Source organism: Arachis stenosperma, chromosome 3 (assembly GCF_014773155.1).
Source record: "Arachis stenosperma cultivar V10309 chromosome 3, arast.V10309.gnm1.PFL2, whole genome shotgun sequence".
Taxonomy (NCBI): Eukaryota; Viridiplantae; Streptophyta; class Magnoliopsida; order Fabales; family Fabaceae; genus Arachis; species Arachis stenosperma.
Genome location: NC_080379.1, coordinates 67,204,026 through 67,220,383, shown reverse-complemented (window position 1 = coordinate 67,220,383; position 16,358 = coordinate 67,204,026). Strand labels below are relative to the sequence as shown.

General features: G+C 36.5%; 1 protein-coding gene across 1 annotated transcript; it reads right to left on the bottom strand.

Moving 5' to 3' along the window:
• Window positions 1–8,848: 8,848 nt before the first annotated feature.
• On the bottom strand, window positions 8,849–13,942 carry LOC130969173 (BTB/POZ domain-containing protein At1g30440-like). Its single transcript, XM_057894796.1, has 4 exons — window positions 12,820–13,942; window positions 12,047–12,116; window positions 10,359–11,582; window positions 8,849–9,682 (listed from the first exon to the last, which is right to left on the bottom strand). The coding sequence occupies exons 1-4, from the start codon at window positions 12,876–12,878 to the stop codon at window positions 9,089–9,091; spliced, it is 1,947 nt and encodes a 648-aa protein (XP_057750779.1). The 5' UTR covers window positions 12,879–13,942; the 3' UTR covers window positions 8,849–9,088.
• Window positions 13,943–16,358: the final 2,416 nt, after the last annotated feature.

Sequence of the window (16,358 nt, the reverse complement as noted above, 5' to 3'; positions counted from 1 at the left end):
GCCGTTGAGAGCGCGCCAATTGGACTCCTGTAGCTCCAGAAAATCCATTTCGAGTGGAGGGAGGTCAGGATCCAACAGCATCAGCAGTCCTTTTTCAGCCTAAGTCAGATTTTTGCTCAACTCCCTCAATTTCAGCCAGAAAATACCTGAAATCACAGAGAAATACACACACTCATAGTAAAGTCCAGAAATATGATTTTTGCCTAAAAACTAATATTATTTTACTAAAAACTAACTGAAACATGCTAAAATCTACATGAAATTACCCCCAAAAAGCGTACAAAATATCCGCTCATCACAACACCAAACTTAAACTGTTGCTTGTCCTCAAGCAACTAGATGAATAAAATAGGTTCTAACAGAAATTAAGAAGTAATATATTTTTAGAGTTTTAAATGAAGCTCAGATTCTTATTAGATGAGCGGGGCTTGTAGTTTTTTGTCTCTGAACAGTTTTGGCATCTCCCTGTATCTTTAGAATTTCAGAATAATTGGCATCCTTAGGAACTCAGAATTCAGATAGTATTATTGACTCTCCTAGTATAGTATGTTGATTCTTGAACACAGCTACTTATGAGTCTTGGCCGTGGCCCTAAGCACTTTGTCTTCCAGTATTACCACCGGATACATAAATGCCACAGACACATAACTGGGTGAACCTTTTCAGATTGTGACTCAGCTTTGCTAGAGTCCCCAGTCAGTGGTGTCCAGAGCTCTTAAGCACACTCTTTTGCTTTGGATCACGACTTTAACCACTCAGTCTCAAGCTTTTCACTCGGACCTTCATAACACAAGCACATGGTTAGGGACAGCTTGATTTAGCCGCTTAGGCCTGGATTTTAATTTCCTTAGGCCCTCCTATCCATTGATGCTCAAAGCCTAGGATCCTTTTTACCCTTGCCTTTTGGTTTTAAGGGCTATTGGCTTTTTCTACTGCTCCCTTTTTTTTTTTTTTTTTCGCCATTTTTTTTTCGCAAGCTTTTTCACTGCTTTTTCTTGCTTCAAGAATCAATTTCATGATTTTTCAGATCATCCATAATATTTTTCGTGTTCCTCATCCTTTCAGGAGCCAATATTCATCAAATTCAAAGTACAATTTATGCACTGTTTAAGCATTCATTCAGAGAACAACAAGTATTGCCACCACATATAATTAATTATAGTCTTTATTACTAAGAACTCAAAAATATAAATTACTTCTTTATTCTTAAAAAAAATCTACTACTTTATTCATGCCTAATGATGATGAGAAAAATAAATTATAGCTTAATTGAAAATAAAATCAAAATAGATAAACTAATTACTACTAAATATCTCCTAAGGTGAATTTAAAAAAATGCTATCACTAAGTTAAAGCAGGAAAATTAAAGGGAAAGAAAATTGGAACTTAGCAACCTGTTGTTTTGAGGAGTAGGTGCTCCTTTTAAAATATGTGGTGCTTTTTCATGGATTAATCCTTTGGCGCTTTAGCTCCCTTAAGTTCACATCCTTGCTCTTCCTGTTCTCTTAGGTGCCATGATCTTAATGAGTTTTAGCTCAGTGATCATGGCAAATCACACCAAACTTAGAGGGTTGCTTGTCCTCAAGCAAAAGAAAGGAAAGGAGAGGAGAAGAAGGAAAGGCATTTTCACATAAAGATAAGATGAGTTAAAAGATATGAGAAGAAATTAAAAATATTTGAAAAAGAATTGGATTAGAAAAAGATATAATTTAAAAAAAAGAAAAGAAAAGATATGAATCAAAATTTAAAAGATAGAATTGAATTTTAATTTTGAAAAGGATTTTTAAAAGGAGTTAAAGATGTGTTGGAAACAAATTTGAAAAGATGATGGATTGAATTGGAAAGCCATTTGTTCTTTTGGGTTAAGATAAATCAAAAAAAATTTGCAATCATTGGATTTTAGAAATTAGGATAAACTTTTTGGAATTGAAAGTGATAATTTAAAATATGTTTATGCAAGAAATCATGAATTGAAACATAAAAATTTTGAAAAATTGCAAAGAAAAACGAAATTGTACCTCCTCCCACCATCCTGGCGTTAAACGCCCACATGGTGCATGGTTTGGGCGTTTAACGCCCACATGTTGCTTCTCCTGGGCGTTCAACGCCCATGTGATGCTTCTTCCTGGCGTTGAACGCCAGGAGGTCCTTCTTTACTGGGCGTTTTTCTAAACGCCCAGAATGCTAGCAGATTGGCGTTAAACGCCCAGAAGGTGCATCTTTCTGGCGTTTAACGCCCAGAAGATGCTTCTTCTTGGCGTTTAACGCCCAGAAGGCTACCCTTACTGGCGTTGAACGCCCAGTGGGTGCTTCTTTTGGGTGTTTAACGCCCAAAGTATTTCTTACTGGCTTTTCATGCCAGTAAGCTTCCAAATTTCCCTGTAACTCTGTGACTTCAACCAATTGCTATTTCACCTTTTGAAGATACTTGGACTCAAACCTGTAAAGAAAATCAATACGAATAAAATTAAATTTTGTGATTGGCTGGGTTGCCTCCCAGCAAGCGCTTCTTTAATGTCTTTTAGCTGGACTGAGTTTTAATCAAGTCTCAGTTTTGAGCATTCTTGCTCAAAATTGCCTTCAAGATAATGTTTGACTCTTTGTCCATTAACAATGAACTTTTTGTTAGAGTCATTATCCTGAAGCTCTATGTATCCATATGGTGATACGTTTGTAATGACATATGGACCTCTCCACCGGGATTTTAATTCCCCAGGGAATAATTTGAGCCTAGAATTGAATAGCGGAACTTTTTGCCCCGGATCAAAGACTCTGGATGACAATTTCTTATCATGCCATCTTTTCGCTTTCTCTTTGCAAATCTTTGCATTTTCGAAAGCATTGAGTCTAATTTCCTCTAGCTCTGATTCGAGACTCTCAGCCATATTGACCTCTCTTACCAGAGAGTCAATTATATCAACACTCATGCAGTCATTTGGGGTGTCTGGATGTTGCATGGCTTTAACAACATTCAGCTTGAACTCTTCCTCATTGACTCTCAAGGTTACTTCCCCTTTTTGGACATCAATGAGGGTTCGGCCAGTTGCTAGGAAAGGTCTTCCTAGAATGAGAGTTGCACTCTTGTGCTCCTCCATTTCCAGCACCACAAAGTCAGTAGGAAAGGCAAACGGCCCAACCATGACAATCATGTCTTCAATTACGCCTGATGGGTATTTAATGGAGCCATCAGCAAGTTGAAGACATATCCTGGTTGGTTTGATTTCTTCAGTTAAACCAAGCTTTCTGATAGTAGATGCAGGTATTAGGTTGATACTTGCCCCAAGGTCACATAAAGCTTGCTTGTTGCAATTACCTCCTAATGTGCATGGTATCATAAAGCTCCCAGGATCTTTAAGCTTCTCAGGTAAGCTTTTCAGAATGACTGCACTGCATTCTTCAGTGAGGTAGACCTTTTCAGTTTCCCTCCAATCCTTCTTATGACTTAAGATTTCTTTCATGAACTTAGCATAAGAGGGTATTTGCTCAAGTGCTTCTGCAAACGGAATCTTTATTTCAAGAGTCCTGAGATAGTCTGCAAAGCGGGCAAATTGCTTATCCTGTTCCGCTTGACGGAGTTTTTGAGGATAAGGCATTTTGGCTTTGTATTCCTCAACCTTAGTTGCTGCAGGTTTATTACCTACAGAAGTGGGTTGGGAAGCCTTTTTAGAAGGATTGTTATCAGCACTTGTATGTGACTGATCACCCACTGGCGTTTGAATACCAGGGGTGGAAGCTGGGGTGGCGTTAAACGCCACCTCCTTGCTTATTATTGGCGTTTGAACGCCAGCTTTGTCCCTTTCTGGGCTCGGACTGTCTTCAGGAGGATTTTGGGTATCCACTTGTTCATTTCTTGGTTTCCTGCTTCTTTGAAGTGAGGTATTTAATATTTTCCCACTTCTTAATTGAACTGCTTGACATTCTTCTGTTATTTGTCTTGACAGTTGTTTTTCTGTCTGCTTTAATTGTACTTCCATGTTCCTGTTAGCCATTCTTGTTTCCTGTAATATTTCCTTGAATTCGGCTAGCTGTTGAGTTAGAAAGTCCAATTGCTGATTGAATTCATTAGCCTGATCCACTGGACTGAGTTCTGCAGTTACTGTTTTAGCTTCTTCTTTCATGAAAGATTCATTGCTTAAGTACAGATGTTGATTTCTGGCAACTGTATCAATAAGCTCTTGAGCCTCTTCAATTGTTTTTCTCATATGTATAGATCCACCAGCTGAGTGGTCTAGAGAAATCTGAGCTTTTTCTGTAAGCCCATAGTAGAAGATGTCTAATTGCACCCATTCCGAAAACATTTCAGAGGGGCATTTTCTTAGCAACTCTCTGTATCTCTCCCATGCATCATAAAGAGATTCATTATCTCCTTGTTTGAAGCCTTGGATGCTTAGCCTTAGCTGTGTCATCCTTTTTGGAGGGAAATAGTGATTCAGGAATTTTTCTGACAGCTGTTTCCATGTTTTTATGCTGTTCTTAGGCTGGTTATTTAACCACCTCTTAGCTTGATCTTTTACAGCAAATGGAAACAGTAATAGTCTGTAGACATCCTGATCTATTTCCTTATCATGTACTGTATCAGCAATTTGCAGAAATTGTGCCAGAAACTCTGTAGGTTCTTCATGTGGAAGACCAGAGTACTGGCAGTTTTGCTGCACCATGATAATGAGCTGAGGATTCAGCTCAAAGCTACTAACTCCAATGGAGGGTATACAGATACTACTTCCATATGAAGCAGTAGTGGGGTTAGCATATGACCCCAGGGTCCTCTTGTCTTGTCCATTCATACTTACTTTAGAATTGGAATACAAGAGATAATTTATATGTTGATTTAGAAAAATGGAATAAGTAAAAACAAAATATATAGAAAGAAATTAAAAATATAAATTTTTTTTTTTTTGAAAATATTTTGTGAAAATATATATATTTTTTTCGAATTAAAAATAAAATAAACGAAATAAATAAAAGAAATTAGAAATATTTTGAAATTGAAATTTGAAATTTTTTTTTTATAAAAGATTTTCGAAAAAAATAGTTCAAAATTAGTTAGAAAAAAAAAATAAAAATTTTTGAATTTTGAATTTTATGATGAAAGAGAAAAACACACAAAAGACACAAGACTTAAAATTTTTAGATCTAATGCTCCTTATTTTCGAAAATTTTTGGAGGGAAAACACCAAGGAACACCAAACTTAAAAATTTTAAGATCAAGACACAAGAAAAACTCAAGAACACTTTGAGGATTCACAAGAACACCAAGAACACAAGAAAGAACACCAAACTTAAAATTTTTAGAAAACCAAGACAAATTTTCGAAAATTATATTAAAATTAACAAGAAAACACCAAACTTAAAGTTTGGCACAGATTAAACCAAGAAAAATTATTTTTGAAAAAGATTTTCAAAAGAACTGGTGCCCAATTGCCAAGAACATAAGCCAACACTATAACCAACTGAATTAAAAATGTAATGTATTTTAAAGATGTATTATTTTTATGGATAAACTAAATTTTTGAAAACTAATGTTTTGAAAAAGCACAAGAAAAACAAGAAAAGACACAGAACAAGAAAAACTCAAGATCAAACAAGAAAAATAAGCAAGAACAACTTGAAGATCAATGAAGAACAAAGAACACAAGTCGAAAATTTTAAAAGAAAATATGAGATATGCAATTGACACCAAACTTAGAACAAGACACTAAACTCACGAAGATTTAACAATTAATTAAGAAAATAATATTTTTGAAAAGGAATTTTTTTTTGAAAATAAACTATCCTATCAAGATTTAATGACTCTATAACAATAAAAAATAAAAATAAAAAAAATTATTCCTAATCTAAGAAATAAAATAAGCCTTCAATTGTCCAAACTCAATAATCCCCGGCAACGGCGCCAAAAACTTGGTGGACGAAATTGTGATCACATCAATATAGCATTAATGTATTTATTGTAGAATTGTGGAACTTAGGATTTTTTGGTACGAGTGGGCACAATTCCGTTCAACTAACCAGCAAGTGTACTGGGTCGTCCAAGTAATACCTTACGTGAGTAAGGGTCGAATCCACAGAGATTATTGGTTTGAAGCAATCAATGTTATTTTATTAATCTTAGTTAGGATGTCAACAAGGATTATTTGGATTAAAAGTGAAATTACTAGATTTCATTATAAAAATAAAAGAGGGAACAATGTTACTTTGAATTGCAGTACTGGGGAATATGTTGGAGTTTTGGAGATGCTTTGTCCTTTGAATTTCTACTTTTCCTTGAGATCCTCTTCTCACACGCAAGGTCTATCCATGGCAAGCTCTATGTAGGGTGTCACCGTTGTCAATGGCTACTTCCCATCCTCGCAGTGAAAGCTATGCACGCACTCTGTCACAGTACGGCCAATCACCGGTTGGTTCCCGCTCCTACTGGAATAGAATCCCTCTTTTGCGTCTGTCACTAACGCCCAGCAGGTTAAAGTCTGAAGCACGTCACAGTCATTCAATCCCGGAATCCTACTCGGAATACCACAGACAAGGTTTAGACTTTCCGGATTCTCATGAATGCCGCCATCAATCCGGCTTATACCACGAAGATTCTGATTAGGGAAGCTAAGAGACATTCATTCAATCTAATGTAGAACGGAGGTGGTTGTCAGGCACACGTTCATGGATTGAGGAAGGTGATGAGTGTCACGGATCATCACCTTCTCCACAGTTAGGCGCGAATAAACATCTTAGATAAGAACAAGCGTGTTTGAATGGAAAACAAAGGAATTGTATTAAATCATCGAGACGCTGCAGAGCTCCTCACCCCCAACAATGGAGTTTAGAGACTCATGCCGTCACAAAGTATGTAATTCAGATCTGAAAATAGCATGAGGTACAAGATAAGTCTGTAAAAGTTGTTTAAATAGTAAACTAGTAACCTAGGTTTACAGAATATGAGTAAACTAAGATAATTGGTGCAGAAATCCACTTCTGGGGCCCACTTGGTGTGTGCTGGGGCTGAGACTAAAGCTTTCCACGTGTAAAGGCCTTTCTTGGCGTCAAACTCCAGGTTTTGACGTGTTTTGGGCGTTCAACTCCGGATCATGACGTTTTTCTGGCGTTTAACTCCAGACAGCAGCATGTACTTGGCGTTCAACGCCAAGTTACGTCGTCTATCCTTGCGCAAAGTATGGACTATTATATATTGCTGGAAAGCCCTGGATGTCTACTTTCCAACGCCGTTGAGAGCGCGCCAATTGGACTCCTGTAGCTCCAGAAAATCCATTTCGAGTGGAGGGAGGTCAGGATCCAACAGCATCAGCAGTCCTTTTTCAGCCTAAGTCAGATTTTTGCTCAACTCCCTCAATTTCAGCCAGAAAATACCTGAAATCACAGAGAAATACACACACTCATAGTAAAGTCCAGAAATATGATTTTTGCCTAAAAACTAATATTATTTTACTAAAAACTAACTGAAACATGCTAAAATCTACATGAAATTACCCCCAAAAAGCGTACAAAATATCCGCTCATCACAACACCAAACTTAAACTGTTGCTTGTCCTCAAGCAACTAGATGAATAAAATAGGTTCTAACAGAAATTAAGAAGTAATATATATTTTAGAGTTTTAAATGAAGCTCAGATTCTTATTAGATGAGCGGGGCTTGTAGTTTTTTGTCTCTGAACAGTTTTGGCATCTCCCTGTATCTTTAGAATTTCAGAATAATTGGCATCCTTAGGAACTCAGAATTCAGATAGTATTATTGACTCTCCTAGTATAGTATGTTGATTCTTGAACACAGCTACTTATGAGTCTTGGCCGTGGCCCTAAGCACTTTGTCTTCCAGTATTACCACCGGATACATAAATGCCACAGACACATAACTGGGTGAACCTTTTCAGATTGTGACTCAGCTTTGCTAGAGTCCCCAGTCAGTGGTGTCCAGAGCTCTTAAGCACACTCTTTTGCTTTGGATCACGACTTTAACCACTCAGTCTCAAGCTTTTCACTCGGACCTTCATAACACAAGCACATGGTTAGGGACAGCTTGATTTAGCCGCTTAGGCCTGGATTTTAATTTCCTTAGGCCCTCCTATCCATTGATGCTCAAAGCCTAGGATCCTTTTTACCCTTGCCTTTTGGTTTTAAGGGCTATTGGCTTTTTCTACTGCTCCCTTTTTTTTTTTTTTTTTTCGCCATTTTTTTTTTCGCAAGCTTTTTCACTGCTTTTTCTTGCTTCAAGAATCAATTTCATGATTTTTCAGATCATCCATAATATTTTTCGTGTTCCTCATCCTTTCAGGAGCCAATATTCATCAAATTCAAAGTACAATTTATGCACTGTTTAAGCATTCATTCAGAGAACAAGAAGTATTGCCACCACATATAATTAATTATAGTCTTTATTACTAAGAACTCAAAAATATAAATTACTTCTTTATTCTTAAAAAAAATCTACTACTTTATTCATGCCTAATGATGATGAGAAAAATAAATTATAGCTTAATTGAAAATAAAATCAAAATAGATAAACTAATTACTACTAAATATCTCCTAAGGTGAATTTAAAAAAATGCTATCACTAAGTTAAAGCAGGAAAATTAAAGGGAAAGAAAATTGGAACTTAGCAACCTGTTGTTTTGAGGAGTAGGTGCTCCTTTTAAAATATGTGGTGCTTTTTCATGGATTAATCCTTTGGCGCTTTAGCTCCCTTAAGTTCAACAGATTGAGAAGAGAAAACAAGAATGTACAGAAACTCAGGAAGAAAACAACAATTGTAAGGAGAAAAAAGACACCAATTTCTTTCCATAGACAAATAATAATAATAGTAATACTAATAATATACGTGTTAAAACAAACAAATTCAGTGGAATGGATCTCTAAGGATATATCCCTCGAAATTCAAATAAATGAATTTTGTTGTAGAGAATATTAATAATGTGCATAAAGGTTTTATGTGCACGGTGGAAGTGGGAGAAAGAATTAAAAAAAAAAAAGCTAGTTCTACGGTTTCAGTTACACACAGGATGCAATTACAAAGAAACTGTGAATCCAATATGGCACATTAACATAAAAGCAAATAAAAAAATGTTATTAGTAACTGGACGAGTCGTTACTTAGAAGGAACAATTGAAGAGACCGATGCTTTGTCACTAATAGAAGAACTTCTCTTGTGCTTTGAATGTCTATCCTTCAACTTCTCAACCTTAATATTTCCACTGTGATTATTATTCTTATTGTTACTAACTGATCCTTCTTGAGCACTGCACATTTGAGACTTCATCTTAAACCCAAGCTTCTTAGACACGGTACCCCAAGCGCTTGATCCCTTTGTGCGAGCTAATTTCTCGATTTCCTGCCTCATGTTTGAGCACTCCATCTCAAGCTCAGATACCCTCATCCGCATGTTATCCATTCCAACTTTTAATACCTGGTTTTCCTTCACGGCTGATGCCCAGCCACCCTCGTTAGATCCAACCAAATCACTTCTTAGTTGTCTCGATCCGTCGAGATTATCAGAAACTAGGAAGCAACCCGCGATGGAAGTTCGAAGCTGGAGCTGCTCAAAAAATAGGACTTGAACTATTATTCTGATTGGAAGCCTCTCATTCTGTGCGGCATGAGTGCAGGCTTCTAATGAGAGCTTCTGGCAGTCCATCAGCCGACACAGTTGCTCTCTCTCAGACTCCACCAACCATGGGTGAGACTGCAGTTGTGACAACAGCATGAAGTCAGTGCAAAATTGTTCGGACTTTGGACAGAAGCATGGTAGTGACAAGGTGCATTTCACAATAGGCAAAATGTGTGAACCTTTTTATTGCCACAAAACCATGTAGCAGAGTGCTAAATGATACATGTAGGCAAAGCAACAAAAATAGTTAACTATAAAACATAAGATGAGATGTTTGGTTTGTTTTCTTGTCTTTATTGTCACTTTACATGTTTATCTATATATGGAGCATCAAAATGTCATGTTTGCGAATGAAATGATAAAAATAATGGTTTCATTATTTCCACTCAAATACCTATTTAAACAAAAACCAAAATTAAACCTAATTAATTTTTTTTCCATTATTAAACAAAATATTACAATTTGATGCAGAACATAAAACAACACCTAACTATCCAGAAAGTGACATAGAAGTTTGTGCTGTTGATACAAGCATACTTGGGGTAGACCATACCCACTCAAATGAAGAAGAGGATATATATATGAAATAATTGCCTAGATGTTAAGTTCAATTAGAATCATATTGTAACAAACCAATATATATATATATATATATATATATAGTAGAACATTTTATGGTAAAATTTAGGTCACAGCCTTTGCATGTTATGCAATGAAAATTAGTTTGTGAGAACTTGCTATACATAAGTACCTTCAAATAAATGTCAATAGCACGATATAAACCATCATCCAAAGGTCTGGCATAATCTGGAACAGCAGCAGCAAGTGCTTGAAACTTTTGAAGTTTTAAGTTAACATCTGGTGCAACCTCTGCCAGGTAACCATCAATCAGCTTTGCTACCATGGTGATTGGAGCCAATGAAGGTGATCCAATCAATTGGCCATCATCAACTGAACATGGAGAAGTGGCACCGGTAACCTGATCCATGGCAAGGAAATGATCAAGAATTCTTTGCACACAATCAACATTGTAAAGTGTCTCCATTGAATATGAGAAACTAGGCATCAAGAGATCCTCCAGATTAGCTTGATCAAGCTGCATCCCAATCCGCTTCTCCAAATTTGATATGCAACTGGGGCTCACTTTTAGAATCATAGCTGTTCGAAGTAGACCAAAAAGGAACTTTGTTTGGACCAGGCCCTTTTGCACAGGGAGTAGCCGATCAATCTCTTCCAGCAGAATCTTCTGGTCTTCTTCAGATGGAGGAGATCCCAAAGCCAATGGTGCCAGATGGCTGCTGGTCTCACCAGAAACCTTACGTCGGTTCAACCCAGGCAGATACTTTTGAGCATAGAAAGCAAGAGAACCAGCAACGATCTCCCACCTAATTCCCCGAGATTCCATGACAGTTATCAACCTCTTATAAATTGGTAAACTCAAACTTGTTACATCCTCATACCACCAATCTGAACTTGAATTCTTTGGCCTCGCCCCAGTACTTATCCCATTCCACAAAACACTTCCACCAGGGCTTTGCATGGGTCCACCATGCTCCAGCACGGGCCACCCAAATAAATTTGGGTCAGTAGATGCCTTTGCAGCAAGTGATTCAATGCACCTTTTCACAATGTGGAGCTCTTCAGCATATGGCAGAACATCATCACAGGTTTGAAGTGCTCTGAGAGAGTCTTTCCAATTTCGGAGGACCACTTGATTGAAAAAGGTTTCAGCTTGTGAAACAAGATTACCTTCACCATATTCCTCAGTCATTTCAAGATTCCCGGCAGCGCACCACAGGTACACAACATTTGAAGCTGTAAGTTCAAGTTTCACACCATAGCAGAATTTTGCCACAAGTTCAAATGTCTTGGCCCCACCAGGAATGTCAGGTAGGTGTATGACACATTCTTCCTTAGACTCAGAAGCTTCTGCAATCAGTCTCTCCAAAACCCCACTTTTAGAAAGCAAAGGGAACTGCACCATGTGTTTGAATTAGCTTATTTATATTCAAGTTTATCAACATCCTTTAATCAAAATGGTACTGAAGGCCTGCCTTTCAGCTAAGAAACTATTTTGTGTAGAATTACAGCACCAAATACAGTCTCTCACTACATTAAAATTTACAAAATGGCCCATGAACACAAGAGAAGATGATAGTTCTTTCTTTTAAGTGCAGAACAACTCCCAAACAATTTAAATTTCAACAATACCAATAGCAACATGAAAATTGACATCATACATCATAATATGTTAACAAAAATATACTACCCATGTATTAATATAAACATTGCTATGTCTGTCTTCATGTGAACTTCTGTTAATTTCAAGTTAACCAAAACTTTCAGCAAGAACTATAGACCAAAGTAAACTACTACTGATCATATGGGCAGTACATCAACTAGATATAATAAAAATTAAAAGAAATAAACATTATATACCTTATGAAGATGGAAGGACATTTCACCCACTTCAACAACAATGTCACTGGGAAGCCCAGTTGTGCAGAACCTAAAGTCATAAGGGCAATAAAAGAAATGCTTACACATTATGTAAAAGTGGCGAAATTTGAATAACAATTCCAAAAGACACAACACAACAGAGTGTTTTGAAATGGTCTAATTTGAATATCCAAGGCAAGAAAATTATCATCATTGGAAACATTTTTCGAACAAATGCCATTCTGAGCAGTAATAAAAGAAAAGAATGGAAAAACTTGAAACATAGTAATAAAGTGTGCATCACAAGGCCATTTAAATGGACTGCTGTTGCCTATAATGCAGAAAATACATGCAAATTAAATAAAGCAATAAGCTATGATAATTAGAAGCAAAATCAAATGAAAAATATATGGTAATCTAGACTATCTTACAGCAAACACTGAAAAAAGGAAGTCATGAAACACTTGTGTGTTTCCATTTTACATGTTGGCTTCAAGTACCAAACCCAACTTCAACATACTTTATCCATAACCAGATAAAATAAGACCTCCACAAAACGAATTATTCATCCTGTATCAAATTACTACGGAACCGTCTTCCTAACCCTAAGACTTTACAATGCACAAACATGTAAACAAAAGATATAACCTACAAAACACAGATAAAAAACATCAACAAAACTGCAAAATCCTTTTTTTTCTTTTCTTTTTCTTTTTTTGAGCTTACGAAAATTACAATTTACCACTCAAACACATCAAGAAAAGGGTGTATACCATGCTTGCCCTTGACGTTGGAAAGCATCAGGTTTGGAACCCAATTTCACACAAGCCATTTCACTCAAATTCCAAGAAACAGATACAACAATTCAGAAACCGAGCTCAGAGTAGATCAGAGGTAAACTGAAACCCAACGAAACCCTTAGATCACTTTATCAAGCTGAATTCCTTAATAAGCACCAAAACTGAAGCTTCTAATTCTGATAAACACAGCGCATTTGGCCCAAAAAGCCCAGAAAAAAAATAAAACTTCAAAAAATTCCCCCCACCAACTGGTAGCAAACTTTCCTCTTTCTACAGCCTCGAAATTGATTCAAAAAATGCAGCTTCTTCCAAATCTCTTCCCCAAAGACAGAACTTTTATAGCACAATTCCCAGCAACACACCAAATTCGTAGAGTCGATTGCACCTGAAACCCTAGAACAACTCCAGCACAATTTAGTGCATACGCAATTTCCAAAACCACTATGAATTGCAGCGAAAAATATAATCCAACTAGTTTAGGTCAACAACCCCAGTTCTCTTCTTCCCACCCGAAAGAAATTCTAAAAAAAAAAAAAAAGAAAACCAAACCATTATAAAAACAAATCAAGCCACGAGAGACTAGGGTCCAAAACCATCAATTCCTCGTCAAAGAAGCGAGAAAAAGATAAAACAGATACATAAACTTGTCACTATGCTGGTGAAATGAAAGTCTCAATGGAAAAATATAAGCCCATACGAAAAAGCATTGACGCTATATAACCCAAAATGTTACATGCCATGCCATGTGTGTGAAAATTGAAAAACGATTTTTTTTTTTAAATAATTATAGTACACTATGAGCATAGGGCAATGTGGTGTCATTAATAACATTGGAATCTAAAACACCAAACCCCAGCACATGTGGGGTCCTTGGCTTGAAACACACTCATTGCTCTTTTCTCGAGCTTAGGATCTCTCTACTCCTAATCCAACCAATTAAACTCGATTTGACTTTGTAACAGTTGAAAGATGGAAAACCGTTTGGTAAATTTGTGCTGATTATATTTATGGAATATGGAATGGAAGGGTTTGGTTTTGTTTTGTTTATTGCTGGTGTCGGTTTCTTTGTATGAAACACAACAGCTAGACCATGTGCATGCGTTATTACCAAACACAACTACTGGCAAGTGTTATGTGTTGAAAACTGAACCATTTAGATTATTCCAGGTTGCCTTTGTTTTAAGAACAAGTGCCGCACGAGTAAGGGTACTATTAATATATTGATTTAGCTAAAAGAAATGTTCCAACGTTTGCGAAAATATCATTCATATGAAAATATTTTGAATAAATAACTATTTTTTGCCATAAAAAATTTCATGGGTTGATGAATTTATTCAGGAAAAAAATAAAGAGCCGATACATATTCAAGTCTTTTTAATAACTAAATTTAATTAAGTTGGTCAAAATTTAACAAAAATTAATTTTATTAGCAGAACGTAAATACACGTTTTAATTATATAGATGTTTTCGCATTTCTCTTATTCTCCTTCTTCTTTTATTTCTTCGCATTTCTACTTGAAAAAAAAATCTTATGTTTTAAGCTATTCAATCTATGATGTTGATGGTTTGATAAACAAGAAAGGATTAAGAGAGGGAGAAAAATAAGTTATTCTCATTATTGAAGAGAATGAAAAATTCACTTAAAAATATCTGTTGAGTTATTACACTTTATATACTATATACTCCTTATATACTCCCACTCCTAGCTTGGAAACATTAATAAGAATAAGAAAATTAGCAAGTTGGTCTTTAGAACGAACTCACATCATATGAATGAGACCAGACAAATGCTTTTCACGAACAATGTGGCAGTCCACTTCAATGTGTTTGGTTCTTTCATAAAAGATGGGATTATTGGCCATATGAATGGCTGACTGGTTGTTACAGAGAGTGATAGACTTTTGAAGCGGCAAACCAATGAAATCCATTAAAAAAATAACCAATTAGCTTCACAAGTGGCAACAGCAAGACTACTTGCAGAAGACTTAGCAGTTGTGGTTTGCTTCTTACTCTTCCTCTAACGAGAGAGTTCCAAAGCATGAAGCAATAACCAGAAACGAAACGACAAGTATCCGGTGAGATGCAGATTAGAAGTACAGGAGAAGAATAGACCAGTTGCAGGTCTACCCTTTAAATATCGGAGTACACAGAAAGTAGCCTGTAGGTGAGAAGTGGTTGCATAGTCCAAAAACTGGCTCAAATGTCCCACAGCATAAGAGATATCAGGTCTAGTGTTTGTGAGGTAAAGGAGTTGGCCGATGAGCTGTCTGTAAGTAGTGTTGTCCGTTAAAATGGTACCGGATTCCTTTGTGAGTTTCTAACTATAATCAAAAGGAGTAGAGAGAGGCTTGCAATCTAGATAACCAAATTCCTTGAGAATGTCTATGACATACTTCCACTGATAAATGTGAATTCCAGAGTTAGAGCGTGCTACTTCCTTTCCTAAGAAGTACTTGAGATCACCAAGATCCTTTATTTTGAATTTGTCATCCAAAATTTGCTTGATAGTATTGATTTCGCTAATGTCATTCCCGGTTAAAACCAAGTCATCAACATATACTAGAATTGTAGTGAAGTTTTCAGATTATTTCTTAATGAAGAGTGAATGATCATAAAAAAAACTGCTTATAACCAGCATCCACAAGAGTCTGTGTGAGTTTAATATTCCATTGCCTGCTTGCTTACTTAAGCCCATATATAGACTTTTGCAATTTACAAACCAAACCTGGTTGTGACACAGCCAAACCGGGTGGTATCTTCATATAAACTTCCTTGTCCAAATCTCCGTGAAGGAATGCAGTATTGACGTCCATCTGTTTCAAATGCCATTTCTTTGCCGCTGCTAATGCTAACATTACTCGTAGGGTAATCATTTTGACAACTGGACTAAAAGTATCACCATAATCTACTCCTTGTACTCAAGTGAATCCTTTTGGAACTAGCCTCGCTTTGTGCCTCTCTATGGTGCCATCGGAATTGAATTTTATCCAAACAACCCATTTGCAACCCACAGCCTTCTTGTCTTTTGGGAGTTCAGTGAGACACCAAGTTATGTTCTGATCTAGAGCTGTCATTTCATCTTGTATTGTCTTTCTCTAACATTCATGTGTTGCCGCTTCCTCATAAGTGCTAGGTTCTAGATTTGAGATGATGACTAGAGAAAGTGACTTATATTTTGGGGTTAGTTTATCATATGACAAGTGTTGTGAGATAGGATATAAAGAGTTAGAGTTGTCAAAGTTGCTAGAGTAAGTTGTGTAGGTTATCATACAATGATAGTCCTTCAAATAAGCAGGCGGTTTCTTGACTCTTTCAGATTTTCTAGTTACAAATAGAAAAATATAGAGTTTTGGAGTAAAAACAGCTTATACAACTTATCTCTCAAGTAAACCTCTAAGGCCATAAAGTCTAAAACAAAAAGGGTGAAAGAAAGCACTACAACAAAATAAAACAGAAATAAACCAGGAAGAAACCATACTCCGCTCTGCCACTATGTCCGCAATTTCACCAAG